Consider the following 21451-nt stretch of genomic DNA (forward strand, 5'->3'; position numbering starts at 1 on the left):
CTAGTATGTTTTCTCAGTTTCCTCTATTTTTATGTTTTGTTGTTCCCATAAGGTTTGTATAAAATATCTCATAGTTAAAATACTCTTTGTTTCTGTTGATAACATCTTGTTTTTATTTGCCTATATGAGTCCTGACCTTTTCCTTCTCCCCTTTTGTGTTTTAGATGTCCCAGTTATTCAGTTATTTCTCTTTATGTTGTGAGTTTGTTACCAAATTGATTCTTTTTTTTTTTTTTTTTTTTTGGCTTAAACAATAGACATTTATTTCTCACAGTTCTGGAGGCTGGGAAGTCCAAGATCAAGGCACCAGCAGAACTGTTGTCTGGAGATGGCCCTCTTCCTGGTTCATAGAGGGCCAAATTCTTCCATGTCCTCCCTGTGTCCTCACAGAGGGAGCTCTCTGGGGGTTTCTTTTATTTTATTTTATTTTTTTATTTTATTTTTTTATAACAAATTTAATCAGTTACACATATACATTATGTTCCCATATCCCCTCCCTTTTGCGTCTCCCTCCCACCCTCCCTATTGCACCCCTCCAGGCGGTCACAAAGCACCGAGCTGATCTCCCTGTGCTATGCGGCTGCTTCCCACTAGCTATCTACCTTACGTTTGGTAGTGTATATATGTCCATGCCGCTCTTCCGCTTTGTCACAGCTTACCCTTCCCCCTCCCATATCCTCAAGTCCATTCTCTAGTAGGTCTGTGTCTTTATTCCTGTCTTGCCCTTAGGTTCTTCATGACATTTTTTTTCTTAAATTCCATATATATGTGTCAGCATACAGTATTTGTCTTTCTCTTTCTGACTTACTTCACTCTGTATGACAGACTCTAGGTCCATCCACCTCATTACAAATAGCTCAATTTCGTTTCTTTTTATGGCTGAGTAATATTCCATTGTATATATGTGCCACATCTTCTTTACCCATTCATCCGATGATGGACACTTAGGTTGTTTCCATCTCCGGGCTATTGTAAATAGGGCTGCTATGAACATTTTGGTACATGACTCTTTTTGACTTATGGTTTTCTCAGGGTATATGCCCAGTAGTGGGATTGCTGGGTCATATGGTAGTTCTATTTGTAGTTTTTTAAGGAACCTCCATACCATTCTCCATAGTGGCTGTACCAATTCACATTCCCAGCAGCAGTGCAAGAGTGATCCCTTTTTTCCACACCCTCTCCAGCATTTATTGTTTCTAGATTTTTTGATGATGGCCATTCTGACTGGTGTGAGATGATATCTCATTGTAGTTTTGATTTGCATTTCTCTAATGAGTAAAGACGTTGAGCATCTTTTCATGTGTTTGTTGGCAGTCTATATATCTTCTCTGGAGAAATGTCTATTTAGGTCTTCTGCCCATTTTTGGATTAGGTTGTTTGTTTTTTTGTTATTGAGCTGCATGAGCTGCTTATAAATTTTGGAGATTAATCCTTTGTCAGTTGCTTCATTTGCAAATATTTTCTCCCATTCTGAGGGTTGTCTTTTGGTCTTGTTTATGGTTTCCTTTGCTGGGCAAAAGCTTTTAAGTTTCATTAGGTCCCATGTGTTTATTTTTGTCTTTATTTCCATTTCTCTAGGAGGTGGGTCAAAAAGGATCTTGCTGTGATTTATGTCATAGAGTGTTCTGCCTATGTTTTCCTCTAAGAGTTTGATAGTGTCTGGCCTTACATTTAGGTCTTTAATCCATTTTGAGCTTATTCTTGTGTATGGTGTTAGGGAGTGATCTAGTCTCATACTTTTACATGTCCCTGTCCAGTTTTCCCAGAACCACTTATTGAAGAGACTGTCCTTTCTCCACTGTACATTCCTGCCTCCTTTGTCAAAGATAAGGTGACCATATGTGCGTGGGTTTATCTCTGGGCTTTCTATCCTGTTCCATTGATCTATCTTTCTGTTTTTGTGCCAGTACCACACTGTCTTAATTACTGTAGCTTTGTAGTATAGTCTGAAGTCAGGGAGCCTGATTCCTCCAGCTCCATTTTTCGTTCTCAAGATTGCTTTGGCTATTCAGGGTCTTTTGTGTTTCCATACAAATTGTGAAATTTTTTGTTCTAGTTCTGTGAAAAATGCCAGTGGTAGTTTGATAGGGATTGCATTGAATCTGTAGATTGCTTTGGGTAGTAGAGTCATTTTCACAATGTTGATTCTTCCAATCCAAGAACATGGTACATCTCTCCATCTATTTGTATCATCTTTAATTTCTTTCATCAGTGTCTTATAATTTTCTGCATACAGGTCTTTTGTCTCCTTAGGTAAGTTTATTCCTAGATATTTTATTCTTTTTGTTGCAATGGTAAATGGGAGTGTTTCCTTGATTTCACTTTCAGGTTTTTCATCATTAGTATATAGGAATGCCAGAGATTTCTGTGCATTAATTTTGTATCCTGCTACTTTACCAACTTCATTGATTAGCTCTAGTAGTTTTCTGGTAGCATCTTTAGGATTCTCTATGTATAGTATCATGTCATCTGCAAACAGTGACAGCTTTACTTCTTCTTTTCCGATTTGGATTCCTTTTATTTCCTTTTCTTCTCTGATTGCTGTGGCTAAAACTTCCAAAACTATGTTGAATAAGAGTGGTGAGAGTGGGCAACCTTGTCTTGTTCCTGATCTTAGTGGAAATGGTTTCAGTTTTTCACCATTGAGGACGATGCTGGCTGTGGGTTTGTCATATATGGCCTTTATTATGTTGAGGAAAGTTCCCTCTATGCCTACTTTCTGCAGGGTTTTTATCATAAATGGGTGTTGAATTTTGTCGAAAGCTTTCTCTGCATCTATTGAGATGATCATATGGTTTTTCTCCTTCAACTTGTTAATATGGTGTATCGCATTGATTGATTTGCATATACTGAAGAATCCTTGCATTCCTGGAATAAACCCCACTTGATCATGGTGTATGATCCTTTTAATGTGCTGTTGGATTCTGTTTGCTAGTATTTTGTTGAGGATTTTTGCATCTATGTTCATCAGTGATATTGGCCTGTAGTTTTCTTTCTTTTTGACATCCTTGCCTGGTTTTGGTATCAAGGTGATGGTGGCCTCGTAGAATGAGTTTGGGAGTGTTCCTTCCTCTGATATTGTTTGGAAGAGTTTGAGAAGGATGGGTGTTAGCTCTTCTCTAAATGTTTGATAGAATTCGCCTGTGAAGCCATCTGGTCCTGGGCTTTTGTTTGTTGGAAGATTTTTAATCACAGTTTCAATTTCAGTGCTTGTGATTGGTCTATTCATATTTTCTATTTCTTCCTGATTCAGTCTTGGCAGGTTGTGCATTTCTAAGAATTTGTCCATTTCTTCCAGGTTGTCCATTTTATTGGCATAGAGTTGCTTGTAGTAATCTCTCATGATCTTTTGTATTTCTGCAGTGTCAGTTGTTACTTCTACTTTTTCATTTCTAATTCTATTGATTTGAGTCTTCTCCCTTTTTTTCTTGATGAGTCTGGCTAATGGTTTGTTAATTTTGTTTATCTTCTCAAAGAACCAGCTTTTAGTTTTATTGATCTTTGCTATCGTTTCCTTCATTTCTTTTTCATTTATTTCTGATCTGATCTTTATGATTTCTTTCCTTCTGCTAGCTTTGGGGGTTTTTTGTTCTTCTTTCTCTAATTGCTTTAGGTGCAGGGTCAGGTTGTTTGCTCGAGATGTTTCCTGTTTCTTAAGGTGGGATTGTATTGCTATAAGCTTCCCCCTTAGAACTGCTTTTGCTGCGTCCCATAGGTTTTGGGTCATCGTGTCTCCATTGTCATTTGTTTCTAGGTATTTTTTAATTTCCTCTTTGATTTCTTCAGTGATCACTTCGTTATTGAGTAGTGTATTGTTTAGCCTCCATGTGTTTGTATTTTTTACAGCTCTTTTCCTGTAATTGATGTCTAGTCTCATAGCATTGTGGTCGGAAAAGATACTTGATACAATTTCAATTTTCTTAAATTTACCAAGGCTTGATTTGTGACCCAAGATATGATCTATCCTGGAGAATGTTCCATGAGCACTTGAGAAAAATGTGTATTCTGTTGTTTTTGGATGGAATGTCCTATAAATATCAATTAAGTCCATCTTGTTTAATGTATCATTTAAAGCTTGTGTTTCCTTATTTATTTTCATTTTGGATGATCTGTCCATTGGTGAAAGTGGGGTGTTAAAGTCCCCTACTATGATTGTGTTACTGTCGATTTCCCCTTTTATGGCTGTTAGTATTTGCCTTATGTATTGAGGTGCTCCTATGTTGGGTGCATAAATATTTACAATTGTTATATCTTCTTCTTGGATCGATCCCTTTATCGTTATGTAGTGTCCTTCTTTGTCTCTTCTAATAGTCTTTATTTTAAAGTCTATTTTGTCTGATATAAGAATTGCTACTCCAGCTTTCTTTTGATTTCCATTTGCATGGAATATCTTTTTCCATCCCCTCACTTTCAATCTGTATGTGTCTCTAGGTCTGAAGTGAGTCTCTTGTAGACAGCATATATATGGGTCTTGTTTTTGTATCCATTCAGCCACTCTGTGTCTTTTGGTGGGAGCATTTAGTCCATTTACATTTAAGGTAATTATTGATATGTATGTTCCTATTCCCATTTCCTTAATTGCTTTGGGTTCGTTATTGTAGGTATAATCCTTCTGTTGTGTTTCTTGCCTAGAGAAGTTCCTTTAGCATTTGTTGTAAAGCTGGTTTGGTGGTGATGAACTCTCTCAGCTTTTGCTTGTCTGTAAAGGTTTTAATTTCTCCATCAAATCTGAATGAGATCCTTGCTGGGTAGAGTAATCTTGGTTGCAGGTTTCTCTCCTTCATCACTTTAATTATGTCCTGCCGCTCCCTTCTGGCTTGTAGAGTTTCTGCTGAGAGATCAGCTGTTATCCTGATGGGGATTCCCTTGTGTGTTATTTGTTGTTTTTCCCTTGCTGCTTTTAATATGATTTCTTTGTGTTTAATTTTTGACAGTTTGATTAATATGTGTCTTGGTGTATTTCTCCTTGGATTTATTCTGTATGAGACTCTCTGTGCCTCCTGGACTTGATTAACTATTTCCTTTCCCATATTAGGGAAGTTTTCAACTATAATCTCTTCAAATATTTTCTCAGTCCCTTTCTTTTTCTCTTCTTCTTCTGGAACCCCTATAATTCGAATGTTGGTGCATTTAATGTTGTCCCAGAGGTCTCTGAGACTGTCCTCTGTTCTTTTCATTCTTTTTTCTTTATTTTGCTCTGCATCAGTTATTTCCACTATTTTATCTTCCACCTCACTTATCCGTTCTTCTGCCTCAGTTATTCTGCTATTGATCCCATCTAGAGTATTTTTTATTTCATTTATTGTGTTTTTCATCGATGCTTGATTCGTCTTTAGTTCTTCTAGGTCCTTATTAACTGTTTCTTGCATTTTGTCTATTCTATTTCCAAGATTTTGGATCTTGGAAATAGAATCTTGGATCAGCTTTACTATCATTATTCTGAATTCTTTTTCAGGTAGACTGCCTATTACCTCTTCATTTGTTAGGTCTGGTGGGTTTTTATCTTGCTCCTTCTCCTGCTGTGTGTTTTTCTGTCTTCTCATTTTGCTTATGTTACTGTGTTTGGGGTCTCCTTTTTGCAGGCTGCAGGTTCGTAGTTCCCATTGTTTTTGGTGTCTGTCCCCAGTGGCTAAAGTTGTTTTAGTGGGTTGTGTAGGCTTCCTGGTGGAGGGGACTAGTGCCTGTGTTCTGGTGGATGAGGCTGGATCTTGTCTTTCTGGTGGGCAGGTCCACGTCTGGTGGTGTGTTTTGGGGTGTCTGTGGACTTTTTATGATTTTAGGCAGCCTCTCTGCTAATGGGTGGCGTTGTGTTCCTGTCTTGCTAGTTGTTTGGCATAGGGTGTCCAGCACTGTAGCTTGCTGGTCGTTGAGTGAAGCTGGGTGTTGGTGTTGAGATGGAGATCTCTGGAAGATTTTCGCCTTTTGATATTATGTGGAGCTGGGCGGTCTCTTGTGGACCAGTGTCCTGAAGTTGGCTGTCCCACCTCAGAGGCACAGCACTGACTCCTGGCTCCTCAATTTGGGATGATTTGTTGTCTATTCATGTATTCCACAGATGCAGGGTACATCAAGTTGATTGTGGAGCTTTAATCCGCTTCTTCTGAGGCTGCTGGGAGAGATTTCCCTTTCTCTTCTTTGTTCTCACAGCTCCCGGGTCTCAGCTTTGGATTTGGCCCCGCCTCTGTGTGTAGGTCGCCGGAGGGAGTCTGTTCTTCACTCAGACAGGACAGGGTTAAAGGAGCAGCCGCTTCGGGTACTCTGGCTCACTCAGGCCGGGGGGGAGGGAGGGGCACGGAGTGCGGGGCGAGCCTGCAGCGGCAGAGGCCGGCGTGACGTTGCACCAGCCCGAGGTGCGCCGTGCATTCTCCCAGGGAAGCCGTCCCTGGATCCCGGGACCCTGGCAGTGACAGGTGCACAGGCTCCCGGAAGGGCAGCGTGGACAGTGACCTGCGCTCGCACACAGGCCTCTTGGTAGCGGCAGCAGCAGCCCCAGCGTCCCACGCCCGTCTCTGGGCTCCGCACTTTCAGCCGCGGCTCGCGCCCGTCTCTGGGCTCCGCACTTTCAGCCGCGGCTCGCGCCCGTCTCTGGAGCTCCTTTAAGCAGCGCTCTTAATCCCCTCTCCTCGCGCACCAGGAAACCAAGAGGGAAGAAAAAGTCTCTTGCCTCTTCTGCAGCTCCAGAGTTTTCCCGGACTCCCTCCCGGCTAGCTGTGGCGCATTAGCCCCCTACAGGCTTAGTTCTCGCCACCAGCCCCAGTCCTCTCCCTGCGCTCTGACTGAATCCCGAGCCTCAGCTTCCAGCGCCGCCCGCCCCGGCGGGCGAGCAGACAAGCCTCTCGGGCTGGTGAGTGCCGGTCGGCACCGATCCTCTGTGCGGGAATCTCTCCGCTTTGCCCTACCCAGGTACGTGGGGAGTTTCTTGCCTTTTGGGAGGTCTGAGGTCTTCTGCCAGCGTTCAGTAGGTGTTCAGTAGGAGTTGTTCCACGTGTAGCTGTATTTCTGGTGTATCTGTGGGGAGGAAGGTGATCTCCGCATCTTACTCTTCCGCCATCTTGATTCCTTTTTTAAAAATATTTATTTATTTAGGCTGCACCGAGTCTTAGTTGCAGCAGGCAGGACCCTCGTTGCTGCATGTGGGATCTTTTAGTTGCAGCATGCAGGCTTTTTTGCGGGCTTCTTAGTTGAGGCATGCGGACTCCTAGTTGCAGCGTGCATGCAGGATCCAGCTCCCTGACCAGGGATCAAACCCGGGCTTCCTGCATTGGGAGTGCGGAGCCTTACCCACTGGACCCCGCTCCCCGCCACCACCGCCACTTGATTCTAAGGATTCAACAGGTTAGTAATTTGAGGCCTGTCTTTAGTTTTCCAGTAGGTGGCACTATAGCACAAGTTTTTGATTTCTCTTACTGGAGCTGCCTCTGGTTATACAACATTTGAGGATCGGCACTTTGTTCGTTGTCATCTTCTTTATTGTCATCGCTTGTGCCTCCAGGGTTGTTGGTGCCTTGCTGATGTTGACATCGCCACCTGGGGCACTGGGACTGCGGGCACCTCCACCACGTCCAGGGTCTACTGAGTTGCAGGCTCTGCTACCATGGGAGTAGGGGGAGGGGAAGAGGGGAGCTGGGGTTGCAGGTCCCAGTAACGTTGCTTCCCTGTGGCTGCAGGTGCCACTGCAGCCAGGAGGCTGGTGTTGTATGGCCGCCTCCCCTGCCACTACCAGGTTCTTTGGGGTTTCAGGCTCAGCCGTAGAAACAAAGTGGCAGAGATCACAGGCAGTGACTCTGCTGTTCCCTGAGTGCTGCCTCCTATTTGTGTTCCAGTCCACCCACCTTTAGATATACAGATGTCTGCAATTCTCCAGCATCCTGGTCTATTGGGCAGAGTTGAGTTATGGATATTTTACTGGTTTTAGACTGAAGGGGAGAGACAAAGGGAGCACTTGCACCATCATCTTGCTGATGTCACTCCTTTTCTCTATGTTTTCTTTTAAAAGCTTTATAGTTTTCACTCTTACGTTTAGGACTTTGATCCATTTCATGTTAATTTTTTAATATGGTATAAGATAAGGGCCCAGCTTCATTCTTTTGCATGTGAATATACAGTTTTCCCAGGACCATTTCTTGAAAAGACTGTTCTTTCCCCTTTTAATAGTCTTGTTATCCTTGTCAAAAATTAATTGACCGTATATATGTGAGGGTTTATTTGAGGGGCTCTTTACTCTATTCCATTGGTCTATTTGTCTCTTCTAATGCCAATACCACCTGTTTTGATTACTGTAGCTTTGTAGTAAGTTTTGAAATTAGGAAGAGTCTTCCAAATTTGTTCTTCTTATTTAAGATTGTTTTGACTATTCAGGGTCCCTTGAGATTCCATGAATCTTAGAATAAGTTTTTCTATTCTGCAAAAAATACTTTTGGAATTTTGATGGGAATCAAAATGAATCTGTGGATTGCTTTGAGTAGTACTGTTGTCTTAACAATATTAAGTCTTCAATCCATGAACCCAGGATGTCTTCCCATTTATTTGTCTTCTTTAATATCTTTTAGCAACATTTTGTACTTTTCATTGTACATCTTATATCTCCCTGGTTATATTTATTCCTAAGAATTTTTTTCTTTTCAATGTGTTGTAAATGTTCCATTTGTTCCTTGTTAGTGTGTAGAGATATAACTAATTTTTGTTGATTTTGTATCCTACAACTTTGCTAAATTAGTTTATGTGCTCTGAATCTGTGTATGTGTGTGTGTGGTCTTTTAGGGTTTTCTACTTGTAAGATCATATCATCTGCAAATGGAGATAACTTTGTCATATCCCTTCCAATTTGGATGCTTTTTATTTCCTTTTCTTGCCTAATTGTTCTGGCTAGCACTTCTAGTACACTATATTGAATAGAAGTGAAAGTGGACATTTTTGTCTTGTTCCTAATCTTAGGGAGAAAGCTTTCAACCTTTCACCATTGAGTATGATACTAGCTGTGGGGTTTTCATATATAGCCTTTATCATGTTGAAGAAGTGTTCTTCTATTCCTACTTTATTGAGTGTTTTTATCATGAAATGGTGTTCAGTTTTGTCAAATGCTTTTTCTGATTCACTTGAGATGATCATGTGGATTTTTCCCCTTCATTCTGTTATTGTGGTGTATTACATTGATTGATTTTCGTATGTTGAGCCATCCTTATGTCCCACTTGTTTATCATATGAAAATGTTGCTGAATTCAGCACCAGTATTTTGTTGGGTATTTTTGCATTGATATTCATAAGGGATATTGGTCTATAGTTTTTATTTTCCTCTAGTATCTTTGTCTGGCTTTGATATCAGAGTAATGCTGGCCAATAAATGAGTAAGAAGTGATCTCTCCTCTTCAACTTTTTGGAAGAGTTTGAGGATTGGTGTTAATTTTTCTTATGTGTTTGGTAGAATTCACCAGAGAAGCCATCTGGTCCAGGGCTTTTCTTTGTTGAAAGGTTTTTGATTACTGATTCAGTGTCCTTGCTAGTTAGAGATCTATTGAGATTTTTTTCTTTTTGTTCAGTTTCGGTAGTTTGTGTGTTTCTAGGAATTTGTTTCATCTAGGTTAGCCTTTTTTTTTGGTATACAAATTGTTCTTAGTATTCTTTTCTAATCCTTTGTATATGTGTAAAATGTACACTAATGTCCCAACTTACATATCTGATTTTAGTAATTTGAGTCATTGTTTCTAAAAGTCTGCCTATTTTGTTGATCTTTTCAAAGAACCAAGTTTGGTGGTTTTTATTTTCCCTAGTGTCTTTTTCCTCTGTTTTATTTATCTCTGCTCTAATCTTTATTATTTTAATGCTTCTGACAAAGGCATGGAACTTTTAATTTAGTTTGCTCTTCTTTTTCTACTTCTTTAAGTTATTGATTTGAGGTCTTTCTCCCTTTTTTGCCTCGTTTTTTTAATGTAGGCATTTATAGCTATAAATTTCCTTCTTAGCACTGCTTTCACTGCTTCCTGTAAGTTTTGGTATGTTGTGTTTTCATTTTCATTTGTCTCAAGGTGTTTTCTAATTTCCCTTGTGATATATTCTTTGACCTATTGGTTGGTTAAGAGTGTGTAGTTTATTTTCCACTTATTTTCCAGTTTTCCTTGTTATTGATTTCTAGTTTCATTTCATTGTTATTGGAAAAGACATTTTGTATTATGTCCACCTTTTACAATTAAGATTTTTTTTTTTTGGCCTAACATATGGTCTGTCCTGGAGAATGTTTGATGCGCACTTGAGAAAAATATATTCTGTTGTTGTTGGGTGGGGTTTTCTATACATGTCTGTTAGGTCCAATTGGTTTATAGTATTGTTCAAGTCCTTTATTTCCTTACTGGTCTTTTTCTTCTTTGCCATCCTGCTCGGCTTGTGGGATCTTAGTTCCCCAACCAGGGATTGAACCCAGGCCCTTGGCAGTGAGAGTGCAGAGTCCTAACCACTGGACCGCCAGGGAATTCCATCTTATTGATCTTCTATGTGGTTTTATTCATTATTGAAAGTGGAGTATTGATGTCTCCAACTGTTATCATAGAACTGTCTAATTTTCCCTTAAATTCTAACAATGTTTGCTTCTTATATTCTGGGACTCTGATTTCTGGTCCATATACATTTATAATTATTATATCTTCTTGGTGAATTGACCCTTTTATCAATGTACAGTGTCTTTTGTCACTTGTAACAGTTTTGACTTAAAGTCTGTTTTTGTCTGATAATAGGCATACCTTGTTTTATTGCACTGCACTTTATTGCACTTTATAGATACTGCATTTTTCACAAATCGAAGGTTTGTGGCAACCCTGTGTTGAACAATTCTATTGGCACCATTTTTCTAATATTTGCTCACTTTGTTTCTCTCTGTCATGTTTTGATAATTCTCACAATATTTCAAACATTTTCATTATTATTACATTTGTTATGGTCATCAGTGATCTTTGATGTTACTATTGCAAAAAGACTTGCTCAGATGGTGGTTAGCATTTTTTAGCAATAAAGTGTTTTTAATTAAGGTATGTACATTGTGTTTTTTAGATATAATGCTACTTGCACACTTAACAGACTACAGTAAAATGTAAATGTAACTTTTATATGCACTGGGAAACCAAAAAATTCATGTGAGTACTTGAATACCCACTTCATTGTAGTAGCCTGTAGCCAAACGAACAATATCTCCAACATGCGCCTGTATTTGTATCACCAGCCCAGCTCTCTTTTCATAACTATATGTATGGAATATCTTTCTCCATCCTTTTACTTTCAACTTAATTATGTCTCTGGATCTAAAGTGAATCTCTTATAGAATATCATACAGTTGGATCTTGGGTTTTTGTGGGGTTTTTTGCCGTAGACGGGCCTCTCACTGCTGTGGCCTCTCCCGTTGCAGAGCACAGGCTCTGGACGCGCAGGCCCAGCAGCCATGGCACACTGGCCCAGCTGCTCCGCGGCATGTGGGATCCTCCCGGACCGGGGCACGAACCCGTGTCCCCTGCATCAGCAGGCGGACTCCCAACCACTGTGCCACCAGGGAAGCCCTGGATCTTGGTTTTTATAATCTTTTCTTTTAATCTCTGCCTTTTGAATAGAGAGTTTAATCCATTTACATTTAAAGTAATTACTAATAAGGAAGGACTTCTGCAATTTTGCTGTTTGATTTCTATATGTCTTAACAGCTTTGTTATCCCTTATTTCCTTCATCACAGCCTTCTTTTGTTCTTGGTTGATTTTTGTAGTGACACATTTAGATTTCCTTCTGTGCATATCCTTTAGACATCTTCCTTGTGGTTACAGTGGGGATTTTGTCTTTTTCTGATTGCCTAAGTCTTTAAAGGTATCTTTAACTGTTTTATGAGCATGTGGGAACTTTTTCATATTAAAGGCTGTTGTAGCTCATGTGTAGACACACTGATCCAGCTTATAAGTGGAGAAACTTTGAGAACAGATTTTAGAATTCTTCCCTTAAACTCTTGGTAACTCAAGTGAACAGATCCTCACAAAGCAAAATGGTTTGCTGCTTTTGTATCTCCTATAAAAGTACAAGTGACTTGTCAGTATTTCCTAATAATATTTTGTTGATTTTGCTTATTGTAAGTGCAGATCATATTTCATTAGCTTGACAAAAAACTGCTTTTACACCATCATGTTTTTGACTTGGTTTTGAATGGCCCTTAACTTTAATCTGCATTTGGGTAGGGCTGATTAACCTGTTTAATGGGTTCCTTTCCTCACAGTCATCTCCTATATGAAGAAAACTACCATTTAAAGACTCACCCAGACTTCCTGGATACACTTGCATGTGTATGTTCCCATCACGTATATTTTAAAAAATAAGTGGTATATATTATCTACTGTCCTCAGGAGACAAATGTTTTAGCTTTTATGTCCTGACTGATGAGTATGGTATAATAGTAAGCTATATGATTTTTCAAATCCGAAGTTAGTAAATATTTCAGTGTAACAGTAAGATATTATCAGGTATTTTTCTTGAGAAATTTGGGAATTACTAATTTTACCCTTTACTTACAATTTCAAAGTATTATATTATTATTCCTTGGATTCTATATTAAAATCATGGTTGTATGTGACCATATACAGTCTTTATTGTAGCTGAACTCTTCTATTTTTAATTTTAAAGATCTTTTTGAATTGCCAGATGGTCAGTTGGGTTATGAAGTTAATTTTAGCCAACCAGTCTTCCTACCTGCCTTCCATTCATTTATTTAACTTTTACAATATGAAGTGTTTGCTATGAAGATACAAAAATGGATGATACAGGCCCTGTCCTAAAGGATCTTACAGTCACTTAAGTGAGGTGATATATATGCAAATGAAGTAAATACAGGATTGACTATGACAAAGACCATTTAAGACAGAAAACAATGTGCTGTCTTATTAAATATCAAAGTTACTTCTAGTGGGCAGCATTGTTTATGAAGCAAGTAGTCCTTGAAGGAAGGTCCTTTGGGTTTATCCTTGAGGGTAGGTAGATTTTAGAAGGTAGAACAGAGGTACTATAATGAAAAAGGTATAGAATCAGAGCTAATTTGGCCCACAAGAAGTAGTGGAAAGGTAGAACAGAGTTACTAGAATGAAAAAGGTATAGAATCAGAGCTAATTTGGCCCACAAGAAGTAGTGGAAAGGAGAACAGAGAGAAATGAACTAGGAAAGGTAGATTAAAGCTAGAACTTGAAGACCTTTAAACTAAAGGCTTCATTTAGACAGGCACTGAGGAGTTTTGAAGCATGTTATACTACAAAAAGATATAATCAGAGCTGTACTTTTATTGGGGCATGGAGGCTACTTAGGAGGTTACTTCCATGATTGAGGTGGGAAACCAGGAAGGTCTGAACCAAAGAAGTGACAGTGAGGAGAAAGAAGAGTTGTGGAGACAGACTCCACAAGGTTGCAAAGTGACAGTCACTTTTTGGGGCCTGACTGACTTGGAAAATAAAAACTGAATGGATAAAAGAAAGTGTTGAGTTATTTTGGGTGTAGTGAATTCCTCAAGTATTGGGAAATGTCAAGAGTTCAGCAGTGGTATTTGCCACAAGTAGAATCTGCTGTTGCTTTTTATGGATCTATAGATATAACCTCAGTTTGTTTCTAAAAATTGTTTTATTTCGAAAACTTTTCAAACTTGAAAAATGAAAAACAACCCTACAAAGGCTGTTTTACTGTTTCAAATAATTCAGATCAGCACTTGATGCAAAGATGCAGTTAGCAAGAAAGCCTTTTAGCCTTCTTACTTTTTCCTCTGTACATTTACTCCCAACATCTGTACTACCCATGCTGTCCAGTACAGGGTCCATCAGCCACATGTAGCTGGTGAGCACTTACAATGCAGCCAGTCTACACTGAAATGTGCTATAATTACAAAAATAGATCCCAGATTTCAAAGACTTAGTATGAAATAAAGAATGTAAAATATCTCATTAGTAATGTTTTATATTGATTACATGTTAAAATGATAACATTTTGGATATTGTTTCAGGGCTCCCCAACACCACCCACATGATGGGTGATTTGCTAGGACCAACATACATTCATCCTAACAGCTAAGATTATTACAGTGAAAGGATCAGTAAGGGAAAAAGATTGTCTGAATCTGGAGAAGTCCTTTCACAGGCTTCATTATGCTCTCTCCTTCCCAAGTGGGGCACACTGAGTATGTTCATTTCTCCAGCAACCAGAAAATGCAGTAATATGTACAATGTTTCTGCCCAGAAAAGCCCATTTAGAGAGTCAGCACCCAAGGTTTTATATTGGGGGCTGTTCACATCGGCACTGTCTGCCTTGTGTATACCGAAATTCTAGATTCACAGAAGGAAAGCAAGTAATTCGCATAGATGACATTGTTAACAAAACTCTAGGCACTGTGAACCACCTTATCAGTCAGGGAATGGAGGAAAGCCAAGTTCCCAGATGCCAGCTAAGGGCCAACCTTGCACACAGACCCTTCTAAAGGTAGCAGCCTTGGTCCTGCTGCATTAACTTTTTGCACAGATATATTAGGTTAAATAAACTATCAGAATTAATTCCACCAGTTTATTTTTAAAGACTTTTAAATATGGCTACTTGTTCACATTCTTGACTCACATTATATTTATTTTGGCAGTGGTCTAAACTTATATGTAAAATTCTTCTCTGACATGTTTAGGCTGTTTTCTCTATAAACACTAATGATTTCTCTTTAATACAAATCTGATAATTAAACAGGTGACAAGCCTCCTTCAGGTGATATCTTTACACTAATCACTAAAGGTCAGACTAATTGAAGGCTGCAGTAGACTTAGCTCCATATTCTAAATGTAGCTTTATTACCCAACAAGAAAAAGAAAACCTCCCCTCCAAAAAAAGTGTGTGATCAAAATAAAGGATTTTGTGAATTTTTATAAAACAAAAGTCCCAGTTTAAGAATGTCCATTTGATAAGCACATTTGAGAGCTCCAAACAGTACATTTTTACATGCTTATCATTAATTCAAATTGTTAAACTCTTTTGTTCTCTAAAATGTTAATGATTTGTAATTATTATTAATCCATCCATGAAAATATTTCTGAGGAGGTTTATATAAATGGACTAATTCTGCATGAGAGATTCACTTCATTTCTACTCATTGTAGATTGCAGATGTAACTAAAATAGTATAACTTGGCTAAAATGAATGATATAGAATAGCAACCAGCATATGTTTGACTTCTTCCCAAGCACTGAATACTAATATATACCTCACCCTTTAAGAAAGGGAATGGTTTTAGGAAAGTAATTTCCAGGACTAGAACTGTGAAAGCAGCAGAAGATATTTTTGTTAGAATAAATCCATAGTGTGATTTTCAGTGACACACTGCCCTACGGGTCCCCTGCAGGCCTAATTGAAGGAGAGAACCATCTTTCACCATCATTGCCACATCTCATCAGAAGTAGAGGGAAGCTAAAATCCTAACCCCCTTTTCTCTCCCACACCATGACCCATAGTGAGTAAAGGGGAAAGGAGAAAGTCCTCAGGCTGTAAGTAGAGAGTAGTTCATAGCTGGCAGTATTTTTGCTGTTATCTTTGTCCCTTATTTATAAAGACTTATAATTCAGCCATTTTATATAGTTTTGAATTGAAGCATGTCATTAGCAACCCATGTCAATAACTGATACTTTGATTCTCATTATAAACAGCTATGCTTGTCCTTTGAAAATCCATAAAGCTTAATACATTTGTAATTTTAAATATACTTCACATTTCTACAAAACGAAATCTGACAATATCAGTGCTGCTTTCTAATTGCTTTAAATAATGTGGAGAACAGTTATAAAGAACTCTATGATAAAAAACTAAGGGTATTTTCCACTCACTGTTCAATCAATAAGAAACACTGCAGAAAACCTCTTTTTTGCCACTTTTGGAACTATGAAGAGCCATCAAAGTACAGTCACGTAATGTTCTGTGGATAAACTTTGAGAGCTGATGATAGTTTCACTCAGAAAATCAGAATACCTGGAAGCCACAGTGCTGTTTATAACTTCACTCACCCTGTCTTGAAAATAGCTTCTCTTCCCTGTATCCCCATGTGTGAACTGGATAAAATAGGTAAAATAAGAATTCAACATGTAATATGATATAGTAGTAACAGAATTATGGTATGATGTATAAACAGAAAACGCCAGTTTTTAGAAATGAGCAGTTCAAAAATGCTATATGTTCTCTAGGACACTTGTTATATTTTAAAGTACACACATTTGTGTAATATGATTTTATGATATATATGACACAACAGAAGTGGGTACACTAGCTAATTTTGTACTTGAATAAAATACTACCCTACATCTTCATTGGCTTTTCTATCCTTAATCTAACAGCTTATGTATGTAACTAATACTTATTGTCCATATGATGAGCTTTGAGACCATTAAGGTTTTTTTAAGAATTATATCAAATATGAAATTCAATGGCATATATTCCATATATCTTTACTGTTTAAAACATTTTTTTGGAAATTCCGAAGAGTGCTTTTTTTCCTTTTTGTCTGTGGTAATCCATTCATCCATCAACAGACATTTGGGTTGCTTTCACCTTTTGGCTCTTGTGCATAATGCTGCTATGAACAACAAGTATCTGTTCGAGTCTCTGCCTTCAATTCTTAAGAGTATATACCTAGAATGAGAATTGCTGGAGCTTATGGTAACCTATATGAATTTTCGAGGAACTGCCATACTATTTACCACAGCAGCTGCACCATTTTACATTTCTACCAGCAATGCACAAGGGTTCAGTGTCCCCACGTCTTTGCTAACATTTTCTTTTAACATTTTGAAAAAATGTACCAGGCTATGGCGTAGTGGTTGAGAATCCACCTGCCAGTACAGGGGACACGGGTTCGAGCCCTGGTCCGGGGAGATCCCACATGCCATGGAGCAACTAAGCCCGTGTCCCACAACTACTGAGCCTGTGCTCTAGAGCCCGCAAGCCACAACTACTGAGCCCACGTGCCGCAACTACTGAAGCCTGAGCACCTAGAGCCCGTGCTCCACAAGAGAAGCCACCACAATGAGAAGCCCGCACACCGCAAAGAAGAGTAGCCCCTGCTCACCGCAACTAGAGAAAGCCCGTGCACAGCAAAAAAGACCCAACGCAGCCAAAAAATATATATATATATATATATATATATATATATATATATATATATATATATACATATATACCAGGCTATATACTAGTTTCATAAGAACCATGGGAAATACAGTTGACCCCTGAGTAACAGAGGTTTGAACTGTGCAGGTCCACTTATACATGGATTTTTTTCAGTAGCAAATACTACAGTACTACATGATCCATGGTTGGTTGAATCCACAGATGAGGAACTGGATATGGAGAGGCCTACTATGGGACATGAGCATCTGCACGTTTTGGTGTCTGCAGCAGGTCCTGGAACCAATCCCCCTCAGATACCAAGGGATGACCGTATATTCATATTGTCATTACACTAAAAACAGTCTTTTGGTGCCCAAACTAAGTACAAGTTTACATGAGTCAGCAACAGAGAATATTGGCCTTTGTCTTATTGTTTGTGTAGTACAGAGTGTGTTCACAAAAAAGCCTTTGAGGTAAGATACTGACTTTATAAGAGTAAATGTAAAATAAATCAGGATGAGTTGTAATCTGTTTGCTTTCAGTTCTTAGCAACAAAGTTTCCTTTTTTCCTACAGCTCCCTGCACAGGCAGCACTTTCTTTTGCCATAGCAACATGTGCATCAATAATTCTTTAGTCTGTAATGGGGTTCAAAACTGTGCATACCCTTGGGATGAAAATCATTGTAAAGGTGAGTCTACTGGCAAAGGCCAGCCTTTTTGAGAGAGGAGTGTACATTGCCTTTCATTAAGAAAAAATTAAAATGTCTTTTTCTACAACTGTGCTTGGCATAACTGCTTTGGCTGGAATAAACACATATAAAATAAATGTTCTCCTTAATGGATCATAGACCTCTGGGATGTGGTAAAAGTGAAGAAAAATATTTATTCTCAACAAAAGCATTTTTTTTAATAGACTATGTTTTTTAACTTAAAGTTGTTCAAAAGTCAATCATGGTATTTCCTGCCCTTGTTTTCTTGGTCATTTCTATTGTAAAGATATCTTATTCTCATAATAATTTAGATTGTAACCTAGAGTATTCTTATTTTTTAAATTAAATGGAAATACTATTTAATAAAAATCAACTGATGGACTCAGTCTTACAGTGTAAAAACAGACTCATTATAAGGACTGCTTTTTTTATTCCATGAATTTCCTACGCTATATTTCCAGTATATACTCCCTGGAAGATAAATATGGCTTGTGGTAATACTAGTTGAATGTCTACAAACTGGTTATCAAATCATTGTTTCAGTACTAAGGTTTATCTCCCTTTTATTCTCCCAAGAGTTCAATAAATATCTTACTATGGAAGGTTAATGTAATCTGATATGGCTATCTTAAGTACTTGAGAGAAAGTATTTTCAGGTAATCATTCAAAAACAGTAGACCATGATAACATACCTGAGTGGGTTAGTCAGATCATTTTGGTTCTCTCTTGCTTATGGCCATCAGTAGAAATACTATGGGTATACTCAAAACTACCATAGAGCAGAAAGCTAAACTTGATAGAACAAGGGTATTTTGTTTTGGCGTTTTCTGTATTCATGTATTACTTTGATTTGCAAGCTATGTATTCACCTACCTTCTGATTAAAGAACCAAGGTCCTTTTCCTTTTTCGTAGTCTGTCTAGCTGCGTTATGATTGGTTAGTTTAACCAGAAGTCGTAATGGGATTATTTTGTTTAAAAAACCTAAAAACCTAATTTTAAATTGCATTTTCTGTGTTGTATTTGAAAAAAAATACAGAAGTGTTCTGCTTTACTTAAAAATACTTTACCAGTGTGTGACAGGACTCATGAATGAATTTTAAAATCCTCATCGTTTTTCTTTCTCTTTTATGCAGAAAAGAAAAAAGCAGGACTGTTTGAACAAATCACTAAAACTCATGGAACGATTATTGGCATTACATCAGGGATTGTCTTGGTCCTTCTCATTATTTCTATTTTAGTACAAGTGAAACAGCCTCGAAAAAAGGTCATGGCTTGCAAAACTGCTTTTAATAAAACTGGATTCCAAGAAGTGTTTGATCCTCCTCATTATGAACTGTTTTCACTGAGAGACAAGGAGATATCTGCGGACCTGGCCGACCTGTCGGAGGAACTGGACAGCTACCAGAAGGCGCGGTGCTCCTCCACGGCGTCGCGGTGCATCCACGACCATCACTGTGGATCGCAGGCACCCAACATCAAACAAAGCAGGACCAACCTCAGTTCCATGGAACTTCCCTTCCGAAATGACTTTGCACAACCGCAGCCAATGAAAACATTTAATAGCACCTTCAAAAAGAGTAGCTACACTTTCAAGCAGGCACATGAGTGCCCTGAACAGGCCCTAGAAGACAGAGTAATGGAAGAGATTCCCTGTGAAATTTATGTCAGAGGGCGGGAAGATTCTGCACAAGCATCCATATCCATCGATTTTTAATCTTCTACTGAAGGTGACATTAATTATTAAGTATGTACGTATGTAGCCTACAGAGCACCCATACTGTGTTCAGCAGCCAACCCTTTTCTCCTGTCAGAGCCAGGAAGATCTTCATTTCCCATTAACCTAATGTAATGGTGAAGTTTTTATTATCTCAGGCAGTCTATATATGTTAACCCAACCTGGGAACTTATTCCATTCAGTAAAAAAAAATAAGCCTCTATTGCTCAGTGTCCTACAAACAAAGCACCAGTTACATAGCATTTGAAGAGATGAGGGGTGGTGGTGCGCCAGGCTCAGCTGCCTGCGGGTCTTAGCAGCAGGAAGACCGCTCCTGATTGATACAGCTCTGTCAATGTTCTGATCCCACAATAAGTTTAAAAGTAAGATTTTTCTTCACATTCCTTTTATTTTTTTCTTTTCTCCAAATTTAATTTCTTTTATAAGCCAGTAATTTTACGCTTTCAGTTTCTTATATAAGTGGTTCATGTATCACACGTATTTCAATATAGGCATTTGTTCTAGAATTTGTCAAAATATAACTAGTTACTGTGATAAGTGCCAATTAAGACACAGAGTTGTGTTTTGTCCATCTGTTTCTTCTTGACTAGTTTCTATACTGCTGCCTTTTAATTACTAGATCCTTAGTCTTTATTTTCTGTGATATGATTTAGCACCTTTAAATAAGTCATATTTTGTCTTAGTTGTATTATACGAAAGAGTTTCATAATCCTGGGATGTATGCACCATTGCCAGTTATACCTAAAAACTTGACAAAGATTAAAATTTTTAGAAATGCTTTGAAATTTCCCAAGTTTTATCATATTCAGTGATAGCCCATTCATTTCTGTGAGCAAAAAGTAATTTAATGCATTTTGGGGGAGGCCTATCATTATATTTATTTCCAGCGTTTCTCATTACTAGATCTGTGTTTTTTATTATTTTTATAAAAAGATTATTTCACTCCCTTTGTATTGGTTTATCTTGTAGGATATGGTAACCAAGGTTGTATGAGAGTTAAAGGAAAATGCCTAAGAAACTGTATAAGCCTTTAGATTGCTTATTACTTGGGACAATACGTTTTTCTAGTTCTTACCAAGAATAACAATTTCCACTTTTTTTTAAACTGCACTTTTGACCTTATTTTTTTTTAATGGTATATAAACAATAATTTATAAACATGATATAAAAACTCATTGTGTTTTTTTAGACTTTTGATATTATTTGATACTGTACAAACTTTATTAAATCAAAATTAAAGAGCTACATGACAGATTTCTTTCAGTGTTTGCATTAGCGACTTTGTATACAAATATGCTGTGATGGAACTGTACACTATAATTTATTGTAAAGACCTTGGTAATATGTACATAAGCGTTTGTTTCCTCTTGTTATTGCATTTAGTTTATGATCAATTTTTCACTGTGTGATATTTATTGTTCTAAATCACTATACAAATCTGATATTAAAATATACATTGTTACATGATTCTTCAATCATGTTATTTATGGCACTGAGATTTTTGATCTTAAGATACCTATGGAAAGGAATCCATTTATTGAATTATAACTAAAAGATAAATTCTCATTTTTGATATTTTTTGTAGTTAAATTCTCAATGAAATGAGAAATTAAAGTTTCACTGGATTTCATTGATTTTTTAAAAATATCACATCTGTATGTTTTCTCAGATTAATGAAAACTGTGACCTTAAACATGATACATATATAATACTCCTTCAAAATGCTTATTATATCACATTTTTATTTTTTAAAAAGTATATACTATCCAGAAGATAGGAAAGCCTACAAATAGTATTGTCTTGATTTAAGTTTTTTTAAAGTCAGCATAATTTCCTGTTTTAAAAATATAATTTGGGAAGGTAAAAAGACTTAACGAATGTAG

The 21451-nt window shown here is 37.8% G+C and overlaps 1 protein-coding gene across 2 annotated transcripts in view; it reads left to right on the forward strand.

Moving 5' to 3' along the window:
- Positions 1 to 19547, forward strand: part of NETO2 (neuropilin and tolloid like 2) — a gene marked incomplete at both ends in the record, with an annotated part of 75228 nt that extends 55681 nt beyond the window's left edge. For both annotated transcript variants that reach the window (XM_079723358.1, XM_079723359.1), the window contains 2 exons: positions 17698 to 17811; positions 18967 to 19547. In XM_079723358.1, the coding sequence (XP_079579484.1) occupies positions 17698 to 17811; positions 18967 to 19547 (695 nt within the window). The remainder of the gene's footprint in view (positions 1 to 17697; positions 17812 to 18966) is intronic.
- Between the last annotated feature and the right edge of the window lie 1904 nt (positions 19548 to 21451).

Source organism: Hyperoodon ampullatus (assembly GCF_949752795.1).
Source record: "Hyperoodon ampullatus genome assembly, chromosome: 18".
Classification (NCBI taxonomy): domain Eukaryota; kingdom Metazoa; phylum Chordata; class Mammalia; order Artiodactyla; family Ziphiidae; genus Hyperoodon; species Hyperoodon ampullatus.